Source organism: Adiantum capillus-veneris, chromosome 2, assembly GCF_014529385.1.
Source record: "Adiantum capillus-veneris isolate H3 chromosome 2, ASM1452938v2, whole genome shotgun sequence".
Classification (NCBI taxonomy): Eukaryota; Viridiplantae; Streptophyta; class Polypodiopsida; order Polypodiales; family Pteridaceae; genus Adiantum; species Adiantum capillus-veneris.
In genome coordinates this window covers 92,071,433-92,096,804 of record NC_140932.1, presented here as the reverse complement: position 1 = coordinate 92,096,804, position 25,372 = coordinate 92,071,433, and the positions used below count along the sequence as shown (strand labels likewise).

Below are 25,372 nucleotides of genomic sequence, written 5' to 3'. Positions count from 1 at the left end.
ATGGAGACTCATATCAAACATTACTAGTTTAAGGGCCTTTAGAGCCATCTAGCGCTCACTTGACTTCTTCATTTTCCAAACAAACCCAATGAATAGATATACTAAATTCTCCACAATTCTGCAAAGAGCATGCATTGTACAAATGTGGACATTAACAAGTGGAATTTCCAGAACTGGGCAAAAGGTAGGGTCTTCATTGTGACGAGTAGGAGGCTTTCTCCACCACTTTGGGTCCATCACCTTTGCAGACTCCATGCAGAACAAGCATGGAGATTTTTCCAATGCACCCATTTCACAATTATACATACACTTCAATATTTTGAGGTCACGTGCAAGATGCCACTCGACTTGAAAATCTCTCCTACCCATCCACAGACGACACAAAATAAAACAAAATGTCATGGTCCTCTTTCTTCACCTGCAAGATTTATCATGATGTGTTGTCAAATAAAATGTATTATTTAGTAAAAGGATTGGAAGAAAATGAATTACCTCAATAGCACCCAGCCACCATATGTTGGTTTCTAACTGAACACTGAAGTATAAAGGATTGTCGAGAGGACATTTCAAAAGTGCCATATTCATCAATGTGACTAAAAGGGACAACCAAGGAAGTTGTTATGTGTGTTGTTGAGCTGAAGTCTCTCATTTCAAACACTTGATGTTGTTGGTAGCAGCTTGGATTATATTCCCTTCTTTGCAAATATGGAGGAGAGAGACTGTTGAATAGTTGAATATCCTCTCTTGCTCACGCCAAGTGAGTGAAGTGTGCCTGGTATCTATGTTTTAGGCACTGCATTCTCAGATATAAATTGGTCCATGACATCCCTCTACAAATCCTTAAACTTTTTGTCATGGATAATGTCTTTTGAAAGACTACTGCTTATCAAGGGCTTCAACTGCTTCCCTACATTGACTATGGGATCAATGTTTTCTTTGTCCAGATAAATAGCATGTCTACAACAAAAGAAATTCATAATTCAAAGCAACACATAGATAACATGCTTACAAAGAAAGCATAAATTAGTCAAATCAATACATTGATTAGCATGTCTACAAAGAAAGCAATATATAAGTCAAAACAATAAGATTGAAGTCCTCACCTCAATGCTTGGATTCTCTTTTTAAGACCACTAGATCCAACCTTCAAGGTTTCAAGGTTCCGTAGTTTCTTCTTTCACATACGAGCACCCAAGCTCGTATTTTTCTTTTGTAAACTCTGCACCTTTTCTTGTAGGACTTGTAATTCCTCTGTGTGCTGCAAAATGGTTTTTTGGTCACTACAATGCAAATCAAAAAGTCGTAGAATCTCCTTTGCTTGAGCATGAAGCATGCATCTATGATTTTCAGCTTGGCTATTTAAAGCTTTGCAATAGCAAAGCAACCCATTCTCTCCATTACCAGCAAAGGTCAGTAGACCAATAGGATTTGTAAATGCAAGAGAGGCATTAGCCTTAGAATTAAGAGGAAAGAGGGATCATTGTGTCCAAATCTACATGTTGTGCTCCCTCTACTCTCAGTCTCTCTTTTCTTGCTTCTGTGACTTGTGTGTTGGTCTTGCTTCGCTTACATAAAGGCATATATTGAGGATCCAGGTCAATGTTTAGATGATATGTAGGACGTTTGGTGAGGATGTTTGAGGATGTGGAGGATAGATTATTGCGCAATGCAAGAAATGTTGAATCACCCTCCAAGATGACGAGGTGTATTAATAAATGTAACTGAAAAGAGATGTTCCCTCAATCATCACGTCCGTTACGACTCTGTCGACAGAATCTACTTGGAAAAATCATTTTTGAACGATTGTATGAGGACACCTTTTCTTTTACCACACCTATTTTCTAGAGAGAGACGTCAAAAATTCTACTGGAACTTGACACACAGCTTGCCCTTGGTCCACTGATCCCTGCTATATGTTTTTGTGTAGTTTGGACTTGATTAGGTCAATAAAAAGTCAATCCCTAGGTTTGCTTTAACTGTTTTTCACCTTACACTATTTTTTGCCACTTTTTGAACTTTTTTAACAATGCTTCTTTTGGGAAAAGTGTTTGTCTATGTCTCATCTACCTACATCTCAAATCTCATCCAAAAATCTTGATGGGAGACATGGATAACGATCCATGTTCCATCAGATCTGGATGTCGAATTTGACATGCTAATTATTTGAAGTGGTAGTAGTCTACTCCACCACTTATTTTTTAATTTAGACAACTTTTTGTCAGTCAAAAGAAAGATTTATGTTTGCCTGTGGTTTTTGACTAGTTTCTGTGTTTGGCTATTTTGACAAACTTCTTTTAGTTTTCTGCTATGGTACCTATTGGGAAAATTGTTCCAAATGGTATCAGCTACCTACTAGTCAAATATCAGCCCCAGATGGTCAAGGGGGACATGGATTACGATCCATGTTTGACAACATTTTGACACCAAATTTAGCGAGTTGGTTGTCTATGCCTTGTAGATGCTAATGCTCAACTTCTTTTGCAAAAATTGCCTCTTGGGGACATGGATTGCGATCCATGTTCCTCCACACAATCTGGTCAAACTTTTTAGATTGCTTCTTGAGATTTTGCTAATACCCTTGATCAGCAAATTTTTGAATTTGGATCAGTTTTCAAGTCTCTACCATCAAAGTTCCATAATTTCAGAGTTATAGTCGTTTTGGCCAAAATATGGTTTTCAATAACTTTTGCCTTGATCTTTTAGCCAAATTTGATGGTAGTAGTTTCTACTTACCCTACTCCTAAGTACTAAAATGAAACTATGAATAAAAGAAAACAGAAGGGTACACAATAAAGTCAAAACTAAAATTGATACATCACTTTTAAAGCATAGATAAAATCAAAGAATGAAATGCTTTTGGCTATCTCACTCACAACTCTCTTTCCCTCTCAAGGATAGATCTAGCAAAGCTCGACTTCCAGACTCTACCAAGCACTAAACCTGATGTCTAGCTGCTTCACTCTAAGGTGTAAATTAAATAAAAAGACAAATCTTCCAAAAAGAATGCTCTAAATATACACTAGGTCACTCACCATCTAAGAATCATTCCCCAGCAACGGTGCCAATGTTAGCGAGTCGTCACGACGGACATTTGTAGCATAGCTATCTGACACTGACATAATACTTAGGGAAGTGACTCGGATGGGGTACAGAGACTCTTTGAGGTTTTCAACCTCAAGAAGTGAACCTAGCAATCAAACACACCAACTCAACAAACAAACCACCACTCAATGATCGGAAAATTTTCATATGTCCTTTCTCATGGCTCTAGGTCATCATGCCATTTTATCACTCGAATGGACTCAGAATGAAATGAAACTTTAGAAGTAGGTCTATGACACCTAGGGGTATTATCCCACCAAGTCTGGTCGCAATCCTAGAAAGTACCAAAATCACGATCCATCATGAAAAAGTCCTGAAAACTGCAACAAAACTATCTAGAAAGTTTGCGCTGTGATCTAAGAACACTCTCCTATGGTCAAAATGTTAAAGAACAATGATTTAAGCACTCAAATTTGAAGATTAGGCTCACTAGCATGTAGTCGCAAACCACAACAAAGCTGACAATGGTTACACTTGAATGAAAGAGCAAAGACAGAGGGATGACTTTAGTAGAAAGATTTCAGTGTATTTCAACAAGCTCGTTTTATACTTGTCAAAAAAACTATTAAGGCCCCATATATGGCACAACTATTCATCTCTCAAACATTCACGTATAATGGTTTGCCAACAAGTACTGTTTCCAATAGAGATCCCAGAATGACAAGTAATTTCTAAATGGGACTCTTTGACAATCTTGGAGCAAAGCTCAATTTTTCTTTAGCCTATCATCCTCAAACAAATGGGCAAAGTGAAATTGTGAACTACATTGTGCTTGATCTACTCAAAGCCTATGTAATAGAAGTAGGCCAATGCAACCAATGGGAGACGTATCTACCTTTAGTAGAATATGCATACAACAAAACTGTGCATTCTTCTACAAGTAAAGTGCCGCTTGATGTAATCAAAGGAAGATCAAAAGTTTCCCCCATTTTGAAAATGCATGGGAAGTTCTTAAGATCAAAGAAGCTTTCTCTATTACACAGTAAAATCACGAGGCTAGTGTTGATAAGCATAGAAGATCTCTTCAGTTCAAAGAGAATAATTGGGTTCTCTTAAAGTTTCCCAAAGCTTTCTTAAAGCACACTACAAGCAAAAGTTGGCATGGAGAACTCATAGGTCATCAAAAGTGTAAAGCTATAGTAGATAGATCAAAGAGGCATTCGTGGTCGCACCATAACAAATAGATAATTAGGAGTAGATTAGAGAGTAAGAACTCAATAAACAATGTAGAGTAATACTTGCTTGATTGATTAGAATTGGAAAGAGTTGCAAGCTTTTGATATATGGCCATTTATACGCTCAATGTTGAGAAGTCCAATCAATGATTGGATGGTCATGCACCATAAGTGGATTAGGCAAGGATAATGTGAGCTACCACAAGTGGCATGTGGCCATTAAGTGTGTAGCATGTGTTTAGGGAATGAGTAGCATGTGTGAGGATTTATAGGTTCCATATGAAAAATGTGACTAAGCATTTAATTGGTGCATGCTTAGCTTTTAGGGAGTGTTCTCACTGTGCATGCTATGGCTTACCCCAACAAAACAGGGGATTCTTCTTTTTTTTTTGCAAGCTCATGTAGAGATGTGGCGAGAATGAAAATATCAAATGCTAACAATGTTGCTAAGAGGATTCCAAAACATCCACAAGCTAATCTCTTGAGGTTTTCATTTAGTTCCACAAACAAAACTTGGGAAATGACATCAAACATGAATTTGAAAGTAGGAAAACAAATTCAAGAAAGAGTACAGTTAAATGTGCATTGAAATGTGTGCAAGCTCAACGACCCATTTGCATGCAACTCTTAGGAGAGAGGTGTGCATGCTCATTATGAGCAAATGCAAAGGAAGAGGGAAAAGACTACGAAAAAGAGACTTAGTGAGCATTTTTAGAATATCTCACAAAATGTGTTCAATAAAACCTACCTACCAATCTTAACAAAAACTTGTAAACGAACAACTTTTGTGTTCAACGAGTTTATATCAAAAGATTGCAAAGGAAGTTTTGCTCAAATTAACACATGATTTTCTACATTATAGAGTAAGGGCCTTTTACACAAGGCTCTCCTTCTCTATCTAGGTATGCTTAGGCTTTGTAGAGTACTCTCTTCTTGCTCTACAATGTAGTTGTCGCTCTCCTTACATATTTAATCATATACTCTTTTCTACAAAGAAGATCAAGTCCCAATATAATTTCTACAAACAAGAGTTTCCATTGTATACATAGATATTCATCATGCAACCTTCTATCTCACTCTCCATACGGCTACACAATTAATGTAATTGAATGACTTTGAGAGTGGCGTTAGGATAACAAGTACTCATGATGGTACAATATGAGCCTCAAGTCAAGTCACATAGTTACACTTGATTCCCTTGTTCAACTCCAATAAAAAAAGTTTATGAAGGGAATATCTTTAATTAGTAGCGCTCTTTGTACATTCCGGGCATCAAACACCCACACCGCACACCCCCCCCCCCCCCCCCCCCCCCCAAAAAAAAAAAAAAACTTATCTCCAATCACAGATACAAACCCAACATACCTATTGCAATATGTTGTCTTCTTGAGTGATGATGGCCAAGAAAAGGTAGTCCATTGATGATCTCTTTGCTTAACAAAGCTTCTTCAATTTAATTCCAACACAATGATAAGATCATGTCTTAGTGCACTACCCATTTTTCATGACGACATTTTGCTTGAGAAAATCACACGTTATTTGAATTTTTGGGTGCAAGTCAACTTATTAGAACGTTCAGGTCTTATCCTTCTTGGACAAACTGCACAAGGATAGGTTCCTTACAAAGAAGCGGTACATGATGCACAAGTGCTGCATCCCTCCCTTGGTAGTCCCTCTGATTCAATTGACCCTATTTGACTACTACATAATTAAAAACTGGATACCGCAAAGCCTATACAAAGATGTTGTGCATACATGATGATATACTAAAATCTTAACACATTTTACTATACAGAAAATTGGCCTCGATTCATAAGTTCAAGTGATGCTCAGCATGAGGGAACCAGAACATCTGTTCCTTCTTCACTAGATTGAAGAAGCCTATGTTTGAGCAACACCACTAAGCAAGGTTTCTTCTTTGTAACTTGTTCCTGTATCCAAGCAAAAACTCTGCCACTAATATGTAGAACACTTATGACCAGAAAAAGATCAAAACACAGGCCAATAGCAGTTAAGCATGTAGCAACGAATGAAGGTTTGCTTTGGTATTCCAAAACAATAAAACGAAAGGGAAGTCAAGCCATGTAAGGCTGTGAAATGGAGAGACAAGCGACCCATTAACAAAGTTCAAACAAAAGAAGATTTCAATTGTTCACATAAGAAGGTAGGTCCCATTAGTGTAAGAAATAATAAAATTTCACATGTACACCCAACTCTCTTCTCCAAGGCTTGTTTTAGAAAGCCAAACAACCCCCGTAAAGAAAATGAACGACATTTGACACAGCTTATGCAAGTAGTCTTTCATATTAGAGCTGCTCCAAGGCCAACTTTCCAAGTCATCTGGAATTCGCACAACCTACAGCCAAAAGGTATCCATCCAAGCGAGACCTCCAATTTGAATTGGACTAGGTGCTTACAATGCAGTGTTTCTAAAAGTCCCTACAAATTTTCTGCAATTAAGCACAAATAACAAACGACAAGTAGCAAAAATGTCTCAAATGTCTTAAGTATCAATGTCCATTGATGTTGGTGCTATCATAATTATCCTCGTTGGTAACATCACTTACATTTACAGCCTCCCCACTTTGAATAGGATTAGAAGGTTCTGCCTGCTGCCGAGCAGTTTCATTTGTCGTCGCATTCATCTGAGATTCATTCGAACCTGTAGAAACCTTTGCTTGCTTCCCGGATAAGGCCAACTTGGGGGACCACTCAAGAACATCATCAATTATATTCGATACTTTTCGATGGTACCTAAACAGGATCCAACCAAACCAGAGTAAGTCCCCCCAAATAAACCCAACAACAGTTTCTGACAAAAGACAAATCATTTTTACCTTGTACGAGCTGCTTCATCAGGTGCATAATGGATGGAAAACCAGACAAGAAGGCCGAGAACAGCAGCCACTGCCAGCCTTGCGGTCCATTTTGGTGGCTTTTCATCCTCCTTGGATGGCTCAGGCCAAAATTGAAACAAGTCCTTGAAAGATGCTTCTTCAGCAAGAATATTGGGAAAAAACCATACTCGCTTACCGAGAACAATCCACATGAACCCAAAGATGGCTAACCGCACTGTTAATTTCAAAAAAATATCTCTCTCTCTCTCTCTCTCTCTCTCTCTCTCTCTCTCTCTCTCTCTCTCTCTCGTTCAACTCTCCTCGTCGGAAAAATCTTTAAGGTCTCTTGGGATAGTCTCCTACGACCTTAAAATACTCTTCTTCTCATAGGTGTGTGTGTGTGCTAATAAAAAGAGGAAAATGGTATGACCTTTCTATCACCCAAGTGTGGTAGATTGGTTATGCCATTTCCCTCTTGAATAAGAGGTCTTGAGTTCAACTACATCTCTCTTACTGCTAATTACCGTCACGAGGACGTGGCAATTGCTAACCTTAGTTATTGGTTTCTTTCTGATGATTTTTATTTAGTTTTTGGGACACTCTTTTTGAAAGTCACAAATGGCCGAACATTGTGTGGCCAGTGTGAAACGGCTGACGGCCAAGAGTTTCACCCGCAATCGGGAAGGGCAGGTCGCCACGAGATGGTCGGGCGAGTCGGCACTGGAATCCGAGCAATAAAAGGGTGTCTAGGCTCTATTCAAAGTCTGTTCGGCCCCTCGCTACACTTATGTAAGGTGCAGCGGAATGAATGATGAACTTTGCTCAAGATGAGTGCTCCGAACTGTGCTCAAGGTTCCTTTTTCTTATGGAAGGGAGAGCCTTCCGTTCTTACCGAGAGAGCGCAATGGACACCAACAAAGTGAATGGACACTATGAGTGAAAGTGCATGAGATTGAGAGATAGAGAGAGAAGAGAATACGACACCAGAGACGTAAAACCCTCCTCCGAAGGCCCCAATCTCGATGGCGAGAGTGGTCTACTATTGATTGCACAATCTGGTACAAGAGTAGATGGATGATAATTGATGCAAGTCTAATGGGCTATGTCAATGTCGACAGTGGTGACGACGGGACCGAGTCTATGGCTGAAAACTAAGTGTTCCGATAACTTGTTGCACTGCTGTCCAAAAACGCCAAGGAGGCTGAAATCTGCTGATGCAAAAACGCAACATGCTGTAGCATGAAAACGTTGCCTTACTGCTGCCTTGAAAATGCTGCTGTTGTTGGCCTTTTTAGACTTCCAAAAACACTGATGATCCTGGTCTTAAAACGTTGATTTGCTGCCTCTTTATCGCTGGCTGAAAACGCTATGTGTTGAGGGTTGGAAACGCTGCACAAGCGGCTTGAAAAACGCTGGCAGGCTGAGGCTATGGCGATGAGGCTAGATACTAAAAACGCCAGGGGGATTGTCATGTGGTACGCTGGTCTTGTTGGGGAAAATCGCCACCAAGAGCGGGAGTCTTGCTTGAGAGAGAGGGGGGGAACCTGCTGCCTTGGCCTGTGTTCTCCTTGCTCTTCTGCCAAATAGTGCTAGCCGAGGTTTGCTTATATATTATCTTACCCAAATTGCCCTACTCAATTCCCAACAAAAGTCACTTAAAATAATAAGTGAAAAATGTCAAAAATAGGGAAAATAGATTTAATGCATTGGAAAATGCTCTTGATGGATTCTGTTGGATTCTGATGGTAATGCTAATGATCATGCTGTGTGCAACCAAAGGATATGCATCTACTCTAAGTGCCTGGGCATGCACGGTCTGCGAACAGACTCACAAAAGAGCCAGAACACTTCCTAAGCTAGACTGACTGGACTGACTTAACCCTTGTCATGCTGTAGCTTGTCCACGGACACATAGGGTTGGATGTGTCCCGTGACATCCCCTCCTTTTTAAAGTGAGGTACTGGTACCAAGCTGCATGGCTTCCTTGTAGTCTGCAAACAACTCCGGATAATCCTTGAAAAACTCTTCGTCGACCCACACGGCTTCGTAGGTCCCTTGATCTTTGAACTTCATTAAGTATTGTCTCACTTGCTTCTTCGAACCATGACAAAACCGATGCAACAACACTCGCTCCGGCTCCATAACTTCAGCTTCATCAATGACCTCCCATTCTTCTTCTTCCGAAATGTCTGTTGGAGGCGTTCCCCGAAACACTTTCAACCAAGAAACATGGAAAACGTTGTGCATTGACCGTGAGTTAGGCAACTACAATTTCATTGAAACCTCATTTATCTTTTTAATGACTGGAAATGGACCATACATTCGAAAAGACAACTTTGGACACTTCTTTCCAACTTGCTTAAGACGTTGCTTCATGATTCTTAAATACACCCAATCCCCTTCCTAAATCGAAACATCCTGACGATGCTTATTAGCCTGCCGCGAATAAGATTCCTGAGCCTTGCTTAGCCTAAGCTTCACTCTCTTAGAAATCTCATCCAATCACTCACTTTCAGCATTGGCATCAGGCATTTGACAGACCAAACGAGTCAAAAGTAATTAGAACGGACGGCCAAAAGCTGCCTCATGCGGAATTCGACCAATGGCAGAGGAAAAAGAGTCATTCAAAATAGCCTGAACCAATGGGAGATAGAGCTCCCACTGAGACTGCTGAACATACACATATGACTTTAAAACATCAAAAGCCAATTGATTGTAAATCTCTGTCTGACCATCTGACTGTGAATGAAAAGCCGAGGAAAAATTCAACTTAGTACCAAAATTTTCAAAGAGTACGCGCCAAAAATTGGACTTGACATCCCTATTTGAAACAATTGATTTTGGCAAATCACAGAGGGGGTACCAATGCTTAATGAACAACCGTGCTATATCTTGTGCAGTGACTATGGCTTTACAAGGAATCAACATGCAAAACTTGCTGAAACGATCAATAATTGTCAAACATTGAGTGTTCCTTGAATGCAAACTTGGTGAAAGGTTAGTCACAAAATCCATGGAAATATCTTGACAAGGTCCATCGGGAATAGGCAGCAGAAGCAAGAGGCCTTGCTGCTTACCTCGAGGAGCTTTTACCTTTGACATATAGTGCACTGAGTGACATAACGAAACACATCCTTTCGCATTTTAGGCCAATAAAAGAATCTTTCAATTTTTTCCAAAGTCGTGTTCATTCCCCTGTGCCCACCCGTGAGAGAATCATGTGCATCATGCAATATGGTTGGTATGAGAAAGGGCAACACACATAAACGTTAACGAAAATACAACAAACCATCACGAATGAAATAGTTGCTTGGCCCTTGGGAAGCAAGAGTCTGCAACCAATGCTTACCAAACTTGAAATCCGCATACTGATTCTTCATGCTGTCAAAAGACACACCATCCTGAACAGAAAATGTGGACCTTGACTCAAAAGCCAAAATTTGTCCTTTGCAACTCAACGCATCTGCAACAAGGTTAGCTTTTCCAGGTACATACTCAATCAAACCTCCAAATTGCTCAAAAAATTGTAACCACCGTGCTTGGCGATCACTCCAATGTGCACTAGGCATAGACTGGAGCCACTTGAGGGCTTAATGATCTATGCGAACTGTAAACTCTCTACCATAAAGAAAATGCTTCCAATGCTTAAGAGAGTGAATGACAGACAAAAATTCTTTATCATAAACTAAATAATTCTTTTCCGCACTATTGAGCTTCCGGCTAAGGAAAGCTACAGGACGACCATGCTGCTGAAGCACAGCGCCTATGGCGACATTGCTCGCATCCGTCCATACCTCAAAGGGATCATCCCAAGAGGCAAGGATAAAACACGGTGCTACTGTCACCGCAACCTTGAGAGCTGCGAAAGCCTCAATGGCTGCTTCGAGCAAGTCTACGCGCTGACGGCGAGTCTTTACCCCTTTCAAAACATCAGTCATAGGTGCGGCAATACGTGCAAAATTCTCTATGTGCGAACTATATGCTTGACATAAACCAAAAAAAGAACGCACATCATATGCAGTTTTGGGTACATCCCAATTACGAACCTATTCCACCTTCGCGGAATCTAGCTTGACGCCTTCTACAGAAATAATATAACCCAGATAAGTGACTTCAGTAAGAAAAAATTCAGACTTCTTAGCTGCAATGTACAATTGACACTCATCCAAACGGATTAGTACCCTTTCGACATCCTTTTCATGTTGTTCCCACGATGCACAAAAAATGAGAATATCATCAAGAAAGATGAACACGCTACACCGACCATATCGCCGAGACGGCCTACCATGAAACGATTAAATGTACCCACGACATCTGTCAATCCAAAAGGCATAACAATATACTCCCATTGCCCTCGCTCGGTGCGAAAAGCGGTCTTGAAGATGTCGCCTTTGAATACCCGTACCTGATGGTATCCACTCTTGAGATTGACCTTGCTGAAAACCTTTGCCCCATTGAGCCTATCAAGGATATACTCAATGCGAGGCATCGGAAACTTATTCTTAACGGTCATCTTGTTCAAAGCCCTATAATCAACACACAAACGAGACGAACCATCCTTCTTGCGAACAAACAAAATAGGAGCAGCAAAGACTTATACTAGGACGTATGAATCTTCTAGCCACCAACTCCGTGAGTTGTCGCTCTAACTCTTCCTCCTGTGTCTTGTTCAAACGATAGGGAGCCTTACTGGCTGTGCCCCCTCCATAAGCTCGATGCGATGGTCCTCCGGCCGCTCGGGTGGGAGACGGGGTGGAAGATCGTCCTACAAAAAGAGATGTTTAAACTTGGTAAACAAATATGAATACTTAGCTGGAGCCTGAATGCTCTAGGAAACTGGAGCAGCATAGATGAATGCCGCTTGTGCTCCTCGTCGTAATTCACGCTTTACCTGCACATGAGAGATGAGAGGCGAGAAATGCAAACCCTCCTCAGCATGAATGATGAGGGGGGAGTCGGTCTTGGCATTTAATATAAGTGTTAGCCTCCCAATCAATGAGAGGGTTATGCTCCCGAAACCATCTAATGCCCAAAAGCATATCACATCCTGAAAGAGGACACACGAGAAATTTTCTACGAAAAGCAGCTTGTTGAATTGTAAACAACACATCAAGGCACTCTCTCGTGATGAGAGAGTCCATACCAGGAGCGAAGCCAGAAACCTCGAGAGGAGATTTTTGACTAACCTCTAGGCAAGCTCTCTCAACAAGAGAGGCAGTAATCACATCATGCATACTGCTTGGATCAAACAATATGATAAAATGCTGACCCTTTACATGACCATAACACTTCATGAGAGACTCATCAATGTGTGTGTCAGAGACATGAGAAGATTCAGCTTGGTTCATTAAAGTGCTTGTGGTTGTTGTGGTTGCTGTGGGTGCCTTTGGTTCTTTAGGTGCGGCTGTCTTAGGACAAGCCTTCTTAATGTGACCCTTAACGTGACATTGATAACATCTACCTTCCTTTGCATAAATCACTTGTTCTTCAGTCGTGATGTATCCTCGAGGCTATAATTCCTTGTGCAACTTTTTCATCCGGGGTTAGCTTAGGTTTTACAGGTGCTTTAGCTTTACCCTTAGATTCATTGTTAGAGTTCTTTTCCGAAGGATTAGAGGAAGATGGGCTAGAAGAGTTACCATTCTTACCAATCTTACCATTCTGCGTGTTCTGAGAATTCTGCGAGGTTCCTTGAGAAGTCTTGTGCTCCTTAGGCTTTCCCTTATTGTGCTTCATCTCCTGTGCGAGAGCAATCGCTACCGCCTTGTTGAGATCGATTAGATCAAGCACCTCCACATTAAACGTGACATACTCGTCCAATCCGTAAAGGAATGCCTCCTTGCGCTCCACATTCGATTGGCGTAATTGAGTGCCGAGCTGCAAAACACGATTAGAGAAAAACATAATTGGCATACCATTTTGCTTGAGAGCGCGCCAATCGTTCTTAAATCGTGCGAGATACTGAGGTGGCATAAACCGCGCCTTGAGCTTGTCTTGGAAATCAGCCCAATTGAAGGAAAGAGGCGTGAATTCTTCGGCTTCCTCTAGGTGCGCGGCTAAACTGTGCCTCTTGCCACGCGTGGGATTCGTCGGCTTCCTCTAGGTGCGTGGCTAACTATGCCTCTTGCCACGCGTGGGACCAATTGATGGCATCACCGCCAAGGTACATAGCTGCCGTCAAAACCTTGCTATTTCCTGTCTTCTTAGTTGTCACAAAATAAGCATTAAATTGATGCAACCAAGAATGAATAACCGTAGAAATCCATCTTACCATCATACTTACTGAAAGTCAACTTCTCTGTGACTGGTTGTTAGAGTCCGAATCTCGGCTTACGCCACTTGAGGAACTATCAACATCTTTGGCTGGTTCGGACTTCGAGACAAGAACCTGTCGAATCAATTCTTGAGTGCGGAGGTCCCTTTGAACCTTCCGATCGGCCTCGAAGGCCGCTCGTCTTGCTTCGGCTTCCAAGCGTATTTGCTCACGCTCACGCTCAATAGCCACTTTTCTATGTGCTTTTCTTTCTTTGCGTTCATCGCACTCGCGTTCCCTGTCAACGCGAGTCGCTTCTTGTCATGCCATCATGTCCATCATTGATTTTACCAAGGCCTCCATAGGATTTGGTGCAATCCATGGCGTAGATGGCGAAGGGAGAGGGTCAGGAAAACCTCCCTGGTTTTTGAGGGTCTTGAGTTCTTGGGTTCTTTGAGGGTCTTGAGGTTCTTCTTTCGCTTGCAATCTGTGTTAGAGAAGGATCTTCTCTTCACCCGAGTTCTTCTCTTTCCTGCGGACGCACCCCTTGGCGGCCTTGCGCTCACACCAAGGTTGCTTTTTCCCGCCTCACGTCGATTGGCTGGCCGCTAAGTGCACGGTCCGCTCTCAATGAGTGAAAAGAGGCACAAGGGGAGGCTGGACAAGCCCTTCTTTCTTGGGTTTCCTGTCACTCTTCAAAAACACGTTAAAAAATCGACACACCCAAGCGAACTTCGTTTCGTGCGACCTCAACAAGCAAAAAAAATATGTGGTTCTTGTGGTTCTTTCCTTGAGTGATACAACACACTGCCAAAGCTCTGATACCAACGTAAGGTGCAGCACAATGAACTTTGCTCAAGATAAGTGCTCCGAACTGTGCTCAAGGTTCCCTTTCCTTATGGAAGGGAGAGCCTTCCGTTCTTAGTGAGAGAGTGCAATGGAGACCAACAAAGTGAATATACACTGTGAGTGAAAGTGCATGAGACTGAGAGAGAGAGCAAGAAGAGAATACGACACCAGAGACGTAAAACCCTCCTCCGAAGACCCCACTCTCGATGGCGACAGTGACCTACTATTGATTGCACAATCTGGTACAAGAGTAGATGGATGATAACTGATGCAAGTCTAATGGGCTATGTCGATGTCGACAATGGTGACGACGGGACCGAGTCTATGGCTGAAAACTAAGTGTTCCGATAACTTGTTGCACTGCTGTCCAAAAACGCCAAGGAGGCTGAAATCTGTTGATGCAAAAACGCAACCTGCTGTAGCATGAAAACGTTGCCTTACTGCTGTAAATCAGCGCCTTGCTGCTGCCTTGAAAACGCTGCTGTTGCTGGCCTTTTTAGACTTCCAAAAAAGCTGATGATCCTGGTCTTAAAAAAATGCTGATTTGCTGCCTCTTTATCATTGGCTTTAGGGCTGCTATTGCTGACTGAAAACGCTATGTGTTGAGGGTTGGAAACGCTACACAAGCGGCTTGAAAAACGTTGGCAGGCTGAGGCTATGGCGATGAGGCTAGATGCTGAAAACGCCAGGGGGACGGTCGTGTGGTACGCTGGTCTTGTTGGGGAAAATCGCCACCAGGAGGGGGAGTCTTGCTTGAGAGAGAGAGGGGGAACCTGCTGCCCTTGGCCTGTGTTCTCCTTGCTCTTGAGCCAAATAGTGCTAGCCTAGGTTTGCTTATAAATTATCTTACCCAAATTGCCCTACTCAGTTCCCAACAAAGTCACTTAAAATAATAAGTGAAAAATGTCAAAAATAGGAAAAATAGGTTTAATGCATTGGAAAATGCTCCTGATGGATTCTGTTGGATTTTGATGGTAATGCTGATGATCATGATGTGTGCAACCAGAGGATATGCATCTACTCTAAGTGCCTGGGCATGCACGATCTGCGAACAGACTCACAAAAGTGCCAGAACACTTCCTAAGCTAGACTGACTGGACTGACTGAACCCTTGTCATGTTGTAGCTTGTCCACGGACACATAGGGTTGGATGTGTCGCGTGACAACTTATAAGTTTTAACTCAAAAGAGGCAAACTGGACACTTGGTGGCTCCACGTGCACTTGCCAAGCTGATCCGAGCTGGGGGCGCCCATTCTAAGAGAGGGGGGACTGATTTTTCCTCTACAATGTGTGTATGAGTAGTGGGTGCAGGTGATCACAGCTTTAATGGAAAGCTTGCCTTCTCCCTTGCTCTATGTAGCACGACGATTTGCTCTCGCGTCTCTCTCTCTCTCTGCCCTTTGCACATATGGTGATGCCCCACTAGTTAGGCTTCTCAAATGACCATGTATAGTTATGGGGGTTTTATGCACGTTTGCCAAGGCAAGAGCCTTCTATACAGGAACCGAATTAGCTAGTTGCTAATCCCCTTCAGGTACGCGCAATTCCATCGCGAAGGAATGCGAAAATGGAGAGTTTTCTCACGTGAAAACTCCTCCGATTTTCAAGGGAACTGTCCCATTGCGTGCGGAAGCATATGAGACACGTGTAGACGTGTTCGCTCCACTCGAAACGGTCCAAAACAGATAATTACAGCCTGCTGTGTTTTTCTGCAAGTTTAGGGTTTTGCACCTAAACTACAGGGAATCGCCAAGGGAGCCTCGAAAAGGACTTGGGATGTGTGTACAGGGCTGTAGGCACCTAACCGTGGCAAAACAGAAACTTACAACACGCTGAAATTGACCTATAGCTCACCGTAAAGCTTCCAGAATGCGGGGAAAAGCCTCCTAGGCGTGTACTTTTGACCTACAGGGATTTTGCGCCATTATGTTGGCAAAATTTGGTCAAAAACCTGCGATTACAACTATGGATAGGTCCAGACAGCTTGGTGGGAGTTAGGTGAAAGCGATCAGATAGTTTTTTGCACTAAGAATAAAGAAATACCGAAAGGGGCGCCGGGTTTTGGGGCAAATAGGTTGTCGGCGTATGCTTGGTAGCACTCTAGCTTCCAGGCCAGGTTCATTTGAAATGTTAATTCCCGTTACAGGTTTTATTTGCAAAGTTTCTGTGTGTCCTAAAGTCTAAAGTAAAGTTTCGGGTGAAAGCCAAAGTCTACCGCCCTACGGGCCGATTTCATGGTTCCATCGCCGAGACAGAATCACTTTTTCCTCAAGAAGTGAGCCTTGGTTAATTTTTGGTGAAGACATAAGAGTACAAGAACTTGGAATTACACTATGGCAGACAGGAGAAACGACGCCAGAGAAGAGCATTCCTCTTCACAACACAGACAAGCTATTCCACCAGTGTTCGAGGTTGGCGAGAGTTCACGGCCACGTCTGTCTGTACCTCTTGTTGATGTGAATGCTCCACCAATGCAGGGCTTTATGATTGGGCAACTTGAAGATAATGCGTTCAGGACTCAATTGGTTGCTCTTGTGAATGTGTTTTCTCGATTGGTGCAGAACCCAAGGTTTATGGAGTTTTTGCAAATGCCACCGGTGCCACAGTAGACGAGGCAACTCACACAGCCAGTAGAGCCCGATGAGGCTCAAGCCGAGGTACTTCATGCGTCCCAGCAAGGATAGGGAGCACTCGCACGTTGCGGAGTCAGGGGCTCCAAGACAGGTTCCTTCCATCCATGAACAGGTGGTTAGGACGCCAATTCCACAGGTTTTGTCAGTTCAGCCCGCCACCTTTCAGGGGCCACGTTGCATTAAATGGACAGGGAACTAGTTTCCAGGCAATGAATCAGGTTTTTCCACCACCCATGGTACATCCTGGGTATTTGGCGAGTGGATCTATGTTCCAAAGTATGGCTGGTTATGCGCCTGGAAACCAGCAATATATGCCAGGAACAGAGTTTGGGGGTATGCAAGGCATGATGCCAAACCCCATGTATGGTAGTATTGGCATGCAACAAGGGTTTCAATGCAATCAGGGCCAGTTTGGGGTGCCACAGAGCAATTTTGGCATGGCTGGTTTTTCCGGACAGTATATGGCACTTACGACGCAAAATGTCAATGGCCAAGGAATGTCGATGACCCCTAAGGGTTGTCCACGTTCGTCGAACGGAACGTCTCGTCCGTTCCATCCCGTCCCGTGCGTTCCATACAGGACCCGTTCGATTAAAAAAAAAAGACCGTTGCAGTTTTTTTTTTACCGTTTTGAGATTATGGTTTTTTGAGCGCCTAACGGCTACAGATTTTGAACGTTGGGGGTCTTGAGCCTTTGGGCATCATAAGCCCTTAATGCATGATGCCATCAAGCCTCTCTCTCTCTCTCTCTCTCTCTCTCTCTCTCTCTCTCTCCCCCCCCCCCCCCCACCCAACATCCACACACACACACACACACACACAAAGCCACATGGGCCATTGCCATGGCACATGAACTTTGAATCATGCTCTCTCTTTAACCCTCCTCTCCCTCTCTCCTCAAAACCTATATAAGGTTGCCCACCCTCTCTTCTTCTCCATATCTCCCTCAAGCTCTCTCCATTCATTAAGGGCCAAGGCTTCAAGCCCCACACTCCATCCAGGCTTCAAGCTCCCTTCATCTCCTTCAAGCTCTCCATTATTCCTTAAGCTCTCCATTACTCTAAAGTTCTCTCATCACTCCCCATCCCTCAAGCTCTCCATAATGCCGCCCGCTCTTCATGAAGCCTTCACGAAGCATTGCCGCTACTTTGAAAGGGTGAAGAGTAAGCAAAATGTTTGCAAATGGTATTGCAAATATTGCTCCAAGACCGTGACCTCAAGCGCCACCCGCCTTATCATCCACTTGACCAAGATGGAAGGGCAACGGGCCCTTGTCCGAATATCCCCGACGACATTCTCCAAGAGTGCAAAGCAAAGTATCTCCCCTTGAAGACGCGCAAGGGGGTTGCAAAGGCATCGGAGGAGGTGGTGCCGCCCGACCATGATATCTCCGATTCGGGAGAGGATGCTTCTCCATCAATGTCCGTTGCATCCGGCGCCGCTACCATGGCCTCCACCGATGGAGGTAGCGTCTCAAAGATAGGAAAAGAAGTCATGGTGGGCGGCCTCCAAAGCAAGCTACTCTTGCACAAGCGGTGGGTGGAACTTCCGGTCCATTGTCTTTCCTCAAAGAGAGGCAACGACAAGCAGAGATAGACTCCGATAGAGATTGCACGCACCATCATTGAGTGCAATCTCTCTTTTCATATCTTCGCACGGACCGTTGGAAACGCATGGTGAAGGCTATTGCCGCGGTTGGTCCATGTGAGGGGTGGACGGGAGTGTCATACCATGACATGCGCACCAAGAAGCTTGATGAAGAGAGAGCACGAATCGACAAGTCTCTTGATCCCGTGCGTGCCGGATGGGAAAAGTATGGTTGCTCTATTCTCACCGATGGATGGAGTGACCGCAAGAAGAGGGGAATCATTAATATCCTTGTCTCATGCCCTCTCACCTACTTCTTGCGAGCGGTTGATGCGGGAGCAAGGGGGAAAAAGGTCACGGGTGCCTTCATTTACCGCCACATCCGTCAAGCCATAAAAGAGGTAAAATTTTTTATTCCACTCTCAAGTATCTACTATTTTCAATTTTGTCTTTTGCCTTGGCTCTTCTCACTTTCCCTTTTTCTCCATATGTAGATCAGTCCAAGCAACGTCATTCAAGTAATCACCGACAATGCCTCCAATTGTGCTTCCATGGCCAAAAAGCTAGAGGCGGAGTATCCACACATAGTATGGACTCCATGTGCATCTCATTAGCATTGACCTCCTCTTGGAGGACATTGGCGACCTACCTTGGGTGAAGGACATTCTATCCAAAGCCCTCTCCATCATCGACTTCATCAACAAAAAGGTGAGAGTACTTTCGATATATCGCACTTACTCCGGCTTGGAGTTGAAGAAGCCTTCCGCAACACGCTTTGCCGCTATGTGGCTCCTCCTTGAGCGCCTCTATGATGTGCAAACCAACTTGCAAAAGACAATGGTCTTCGATGAGTTCAAAGCATGGATGGAAGAAGAGACCCAATCATCCCAACAAGATGCAAAGGCCATCCAATGGCTTTGCTTGAAGGAGGACTTTTGGCAAGAGGTCAAGGGTCTTGTCATGGTGGTATTGCCATTGTATAAGGTGCTTCGGATGACCGACATGGAAGGGTCTACCATAGGTCTCCTTTACCACTTCATGGAGGAGGCTTACAAGGAGATTGAGAGATCCACCATTCTTGATGGAGCACCCCATGGTTCACGGTAAACATTTCACCTTATGATTTATATACATTGTAAGTTGTCTTTTCCCGTCTACGGTTCTACCCTTCCATGCTTGACTATCTTTCTCTCTCTCTCTTTGTAGTGATGTGTCGGAGGACTCTCCAAAGAGAGATGACATTCTCTTCCTTGTTAAAAAGCGGTGGGATTGGATGAGGCGACCAATCCATGGCTTTGCCGCCCTCTTGCATCCGGCTTTCAAAAAGCCATCCACCTTTGCGGATCAAGCACTTCAAGAGGAGCGCGACAAGTGAAACCGGCCTGTTCAATCCAAAAAGGGCGGTAGACTTTACTTTAAACCTTGATTTAGCTTTCACCCATTATTAGTCGTCTATTTTACCTGTACTTTCAAGACACAACAAAGGGGAGAGGGATACAGGCTGCTAGATTGCACCTGTATGAGTAGACAGACACCAGATTGGCCCCTAACTTAGGCGCCCCTTTCGGTATTTCTTTATTGTTCAAAAGAGGGAATAAACGCTGTGGTTCCTACAAGCTGCCCCGCACAAACTCGGCTGAATTTCCACTGTTCCAGCCCGATTTCGACAGCATAACTGTACTAGAACCCTTCACGGTCAGTATTCCCACGCATTGACTGACTTTCCCGACGCATACGGGCACTTTGCAAAACCTGGCGAGAATCTGCAGCACGCTGAATTCTCTGTTTTCAGCCCTGAAAATGCGCCAGATCGCCTGTACAGCGGTCCCCTTGCGTCCCCGAACCTCCTGGGGGTATTAGGGTCCGTTTAGGGCCAAAACCCTAAACCTGCAAAAATACACAGCAGGCTGTAATTCACTGTTTCGGGCTCCGTTTCGCGTGCCGGTCGCATCCCTAGCAAGTCCTCGAGCTCCCGCACCTGTAGGGCTACTTGCCCTTTGAATCGGACGAGATTTCTGGCGTGAAACCTCTCCGAATTCACCTGTACCTGCGGGGGGATTAGCCGCTAGCTAATCCAGTACCTGTGCAAGAGGCTCTTGCCTCGGCAATCGCGCATGAACCCACACAACTGTACATTGGTCAAATGAAGAGCCCACTAGAGGGGCATAACATACTGCCAAAGGGGAGAGAGAGGGCAGTGCGTAGCGTGCAGGGCATCACTCCTGGCACCGCACTGTGCATAAGAGGGAAAGCAAGCACTCCATAGCTCTTAACCTGTGACAAAATCTGAAAATGAGGCTCTCTCCTCTTCAAATTCAGCGCCACTTCTTGTTGCATAAGGCAAGTGCACCAGAAGGTGCCACTTGGCACTTTTACAAGCATTTTCCCGTTTCGGGGTTGCCGCCTAAAAATATCCCAACCGGTTGCCCAGTTGACTTCACGGCAGAGTAAGAAAATGTTCCCTTTGTCATTCTGGAGGTAATGACGCCAACACATTTTCAGGTCCCAAAATAGCAGTTCCCTAAATTTTAGGAGATGCTGCCATTGTATCTTTCTAGGTCATCCGACCCTCTTTGTACACTGCGGCCACATCCAGAACTGAAATGTAGCCTCTGTAGCAAAGGATTCCACTTTGGCTAGTCAATGACCCCACTTGGCTAACCATAGTCCTTGTCCAACCTTAGTGCTCTCTTGCCCTCAGGCCTGGACTCCCTCTGGACAGTTCCACACTAGCTATGCAATGCAGGGCAGTTAGATTTCCCGAGGGGTGTTTCCAAAAAGTGAAAGTAAATAGATAATAAGAACGAAATCAACAAAAAGGATAGATAGTAGTCACACGCTGGTGACAACAAGTACCTTCCAAAGATACTCAATGAAGAAGACCACCAAAGAGGCACGGCATTTGCTTCCTCAGTGTGTTGGAAGAGGGATTCGTTAGTGAAGCCTCTTTTTTGGTGGGAATGTTTTGGCTATCAATTGCCTTACCTTCAAAGGGTGACATTGAGGGTTCTTGGACAGGTATATCATATATATTATACCATAAATTATAAATTATAATCTCAATCATGTCATCATTTGACATGAATCACCTCTCAATTCCCACAATTCAAATCTCATGCCTCTCTTCTATCATCTATGTGCTCTAGGATTGCTCATCGGGTGCATGTGAGCGGAATTGGTCGGCGTATTCTCTTATACACACCAAGATCCGCAACAAGCTTTCTACGAAGTAATTGGAGCGGCTTATCTATTGTCGCTCCAATTTACGCATGTTGCGGTCCATGCATGAGATACCAATGGCTAGGCAAGTAATTGAGTTGGCTACATCGTACTCTTTATTTATGCTTTCACATGTATGATGTATCATGTGCTCATATTTTTGGCATGCCAAATTGCTAACTCCATTAATCTTCCTGCATGTTGTAAATGAAAAATAGGTGAATGTAGATGAATGCAAGCTCTCCATTGAGACTCTTAAGAGTCTCAACAAAGATCGCGATCCAGAGGAGGAGCAAATATTTCGAGACCTCTACTTGGAGTTGGAGAAGATTGATCGCCGTGTCTCTCGCACACGGTCTCGCAAGAAGGTGGTGGTGCGAGCTTTGGCAACTACAGGTAGAGGAGCTTCCACTCAGGTTGCTCGTGGGAGTGGAAGAGCGTCGGCACAAACACACAGGACCTATGTGCGGCGAGGCTCGGGTAGCGGATCTACTATGGCGGACACCACTTTGGCGAATGTGTCCATTTATAGGCCTGCAGATCCTAGAGAGCCAGAGTTTGATGATGAGGGCAACATCCTTAGTGAGGGAGATTATGGTCTTGCATCTAGTGCATCTGATGCAAGTAGTGATGAGGATGATGCAGCTACCGCAAGCTCAAGCTCAGACCACAACTCCGGTGATGAGAGCGATATGAGCACTTAGAACTCTCTCTTTATGCTTTAAAGTTTGCACCCATGGGCCATGAGACTATGAGTTGTGTCACTACTTTTTGTCACTTGTATCTCTCGAACCTCGACTCTCTACTTATGTAATGAAACCAAATGCAATCATGATCTTCTTTTTTCGAACATTGCCGTTTCCAATGTCCATGGCCAAATCTTTAATGTTCTTACTTGTAAGACATCTCCTTTAAGTTGTAAGTACTTAATACTAAGTAGTTACATTACTAAGGTCTATGTCACGACTCATAATAGACTATAGGCTCTAAAAGATATATTGATTTATTTTTTTGCATCGTACATTACTTCAACGTACGTCTATTTTTTTTTTGTTCGATTAGTACCCCACGTCTTCGTACGTGTAACCATCGTACGTGACCGTACGTGTCAACTATGCAGGCCCTACTACAGTGCCCATGTTGCAGACAATTCCCTATGACAATTTGGGGGCACTGCAAAAGCCAAAATCTTACAAAGAAGGTGGTGCAACTGTAAAGTTTATCACTTTCAATGGCTTTGAAGATAAGGCAAAGGCTTTCCTCCATCAGTTTGATATAGCTTATGCACGGGGGAATTTTACAGAGGCCTCCAAGATCAAGAAAGCTACCACTTTCTTGAAAGGCAATGCGCTCACATGGTGGACGACACTGTTAATGCGAGGACAGGCACCCGCCACATGGGTATACCTCAAGCAAATCTTTGCATCTACGTGGCTGTCAAATGTATTTGAAGACGATTTCATGACGTAGTGGCACCAACTCACTACGGCTACTTGCAAGATCCTACAGGAGTACAATCAAGGGTTTTGTAAAGCGTTGCTCTCAGTAACCTCCTACAGGTTTGTGCCACTGATAGAGCAGATTGAGAAGTATTGTTGTGAGCTGCCTAAAGGGCTTAGAGATTACTCTACAAAGAACAGACTGGCTACCCTCACTCAGCTTATGGAAGTTGCCAACATTGGTCATACCTTGTTGAAGGGAGAAGGCAATGGGTTTCAGGGCAACGCGAAAGGGGGTACGTCAAAGAAAAGACTAGCAAAGAGGTCCTTTGCGAAAGCGGCTCTGGAAGCTTCCCAGGAGTCTGAAAGAGAAGAGAAAGCTGAAGATTCACCCGAGTCTTCTAGAGCACATGCCAAAAGAAAGAAAAATTAAAGGAAAAGTTGCAAGGCGGTATTTGGTGAAGTTCAAGAACTATCCACCTATGGATACAAAGTGGTGTGTGTGTCTCTCTCTCTCTCAATTCAGTTGTTATTGAAGTGCTAAAAGTTTGTTCAATCTGTTCTTTTCTATTGGCACGTGGTGCCCGTCTTGTGACACTGGTATCAGAGCATCAGGCGTGTGCTTTACTCAAAGCATACCGGTCCTACAAAAGAGCAGACATAGCTATTGGAATTTTATCTGAGGTATCTTCACCCTCCAACCCGGACATATTAGCCACTCATACCCTTACTTCATCGCGCATCGGGCGCGCTCCCGTCTTCACCGCTCATGTCTTACAAGGCATAAGCCATTAAGATCACCCGCAAGAGGAGATCCAAGAGTTGTTTCGAGCTGCTGTTTTTTTCAGAGACAGTACCATGCAGATGTCTATAGCTACCAAGCCGCACACTTCCAAGGACTTGGCAAGCTTTCAAGAAAAAAAAAAATGCCCGAAGTTACATGGTTTCTGACAACTTCCTTCGGAGTGCAACATCTGGCAGAGTGGGGTATCCTGAAATGCTTGCCATGGAAACCCTAGCAGATTATAACTTAAAGTTTCTCGACATCTCCCAGTAGATGTCTCTTCATGAGCAGATGACCTTGGAGATTCGGTGTAATTGCTATCTCTTGGGACTACCATCGCCGCCAAAGAAACACTGTCTGTCCAAGAGCTGATGGACCATGCTGTGCTCGGCTACGACCTCATGGAAGGAACCTAACCCTAATTTTTGGTGCAAGTTTCAAGATGGAAAGTCAGTCGACTTTATCAGTCGAGATTGCTTTTTAAGTTTGAGTTTTGTTTGATCTTGTTTGGTTATCCTGTTTGGAATTTGTTTGAAACGGATGGCATCTGTTTTGAATCTGTTTTGGTGCCAACTTGAATTGTTTGACTCTGGTTTGATACTGGTTTCAATGATTGGTGATTTTACTCCCGAGTGGAGAAGTGAGAAATATTGTTTTGGTATTGTTTGAACCTCGGAACCACGCAGGCCGATGCATGGGGAGCGTTTCGTGTATGTTTGAAAACCTCGGAACAACGAAGGCTGATGCCTGGGGAGCATTCCGTTGTATGCTAGAAAACCTCCGAACGACGCAGGCCGATGCCTGGGGAGCGTTTGGTTGTATACTTGAACCTCTGAGCGACGCAGACTGCGGTCTGGGGAGCGTTTGGTTGAACAGTCCTCTAAGCTCATGGCCCGGACCTTTTTAGATTATTTGCCGGGGGGGGGGGTAACGAGGTAGTCCTTGAGTAGCTTCATACAGCATACCGTTTGTCTCGGGGGAGTGCTCAGCGGCACTGTTTGTTATGTCTTGTAACATGCATATGTGAGAATTTCTGTTGCATTGTGATGTGTTAATTACTGAATATTCCTAATTGGATGAGATTGCCTGGGTATGTAATTTTAGTGCATCAAGACACCCGTGGAAGATCAGTACAGTCTAGGTGTGATGGCTAATTTTACTACGCCGGAATATCAAGAGTTCCGATATGGACGAAAGGAGAAGCTAACTCCTTGATCAAAACAGCCGAAAGGAGAAGCTAAGTCCTTGATCAGAAGAGCAGAAAGGAAAAGCTAACTCCTTAATAAAAAGAGCAAACTGATTGTCCCTCAGAATGTCCCTCGGAAATGTTTGAGCTAACTTGAGTTGTTTTGCAGATATGTTGTAATCGCGGACGATTACTCTCTTTCAAGATGGGGAGAAATAACAAATTGCTGACGTGTCAAAGCCTAAAGAATGGAGCCAACTTACAGATGTGGTCGAGCGGCCTAAATTGTCACAAAGTGTTGACGTGG

At 43.8% G+C, this 25,372-nt stretch overlaps 1 protein-coding gene across 1 annotated transcript in view; it reads right to left on the bottom strand.

The window, feature by feature from the left end:
• Positions 1 to 6,562: 6,562 nt before the first annotated feature.
• LOC147463182 (translocation protein-like protein) overlaps positions 6,563 to 25,372 on the bottom strand; it is a 31,636-nt gene continuing 12,826 nt past the window's right edge. Inside the window, exons 4-5 of the mRNA XM_086487702.1 lie at positions 7,115 to 7,349; positions 6,563 to 7,031 (exon numbers count right to left, since the gene is read on the bottom strand). Of these exons, the coding sequence (XP_086343828.1) occupies positions 6,788 to 7,031; positions 7,115 to 7,349 (479 nt within the window). The 3' untranslated portion in view covers positions 6,563 to 6,787. The remainder of the gene's footprint in view (positions 7,032 to 7,114; positions 7,350 to 25,372) is intronic.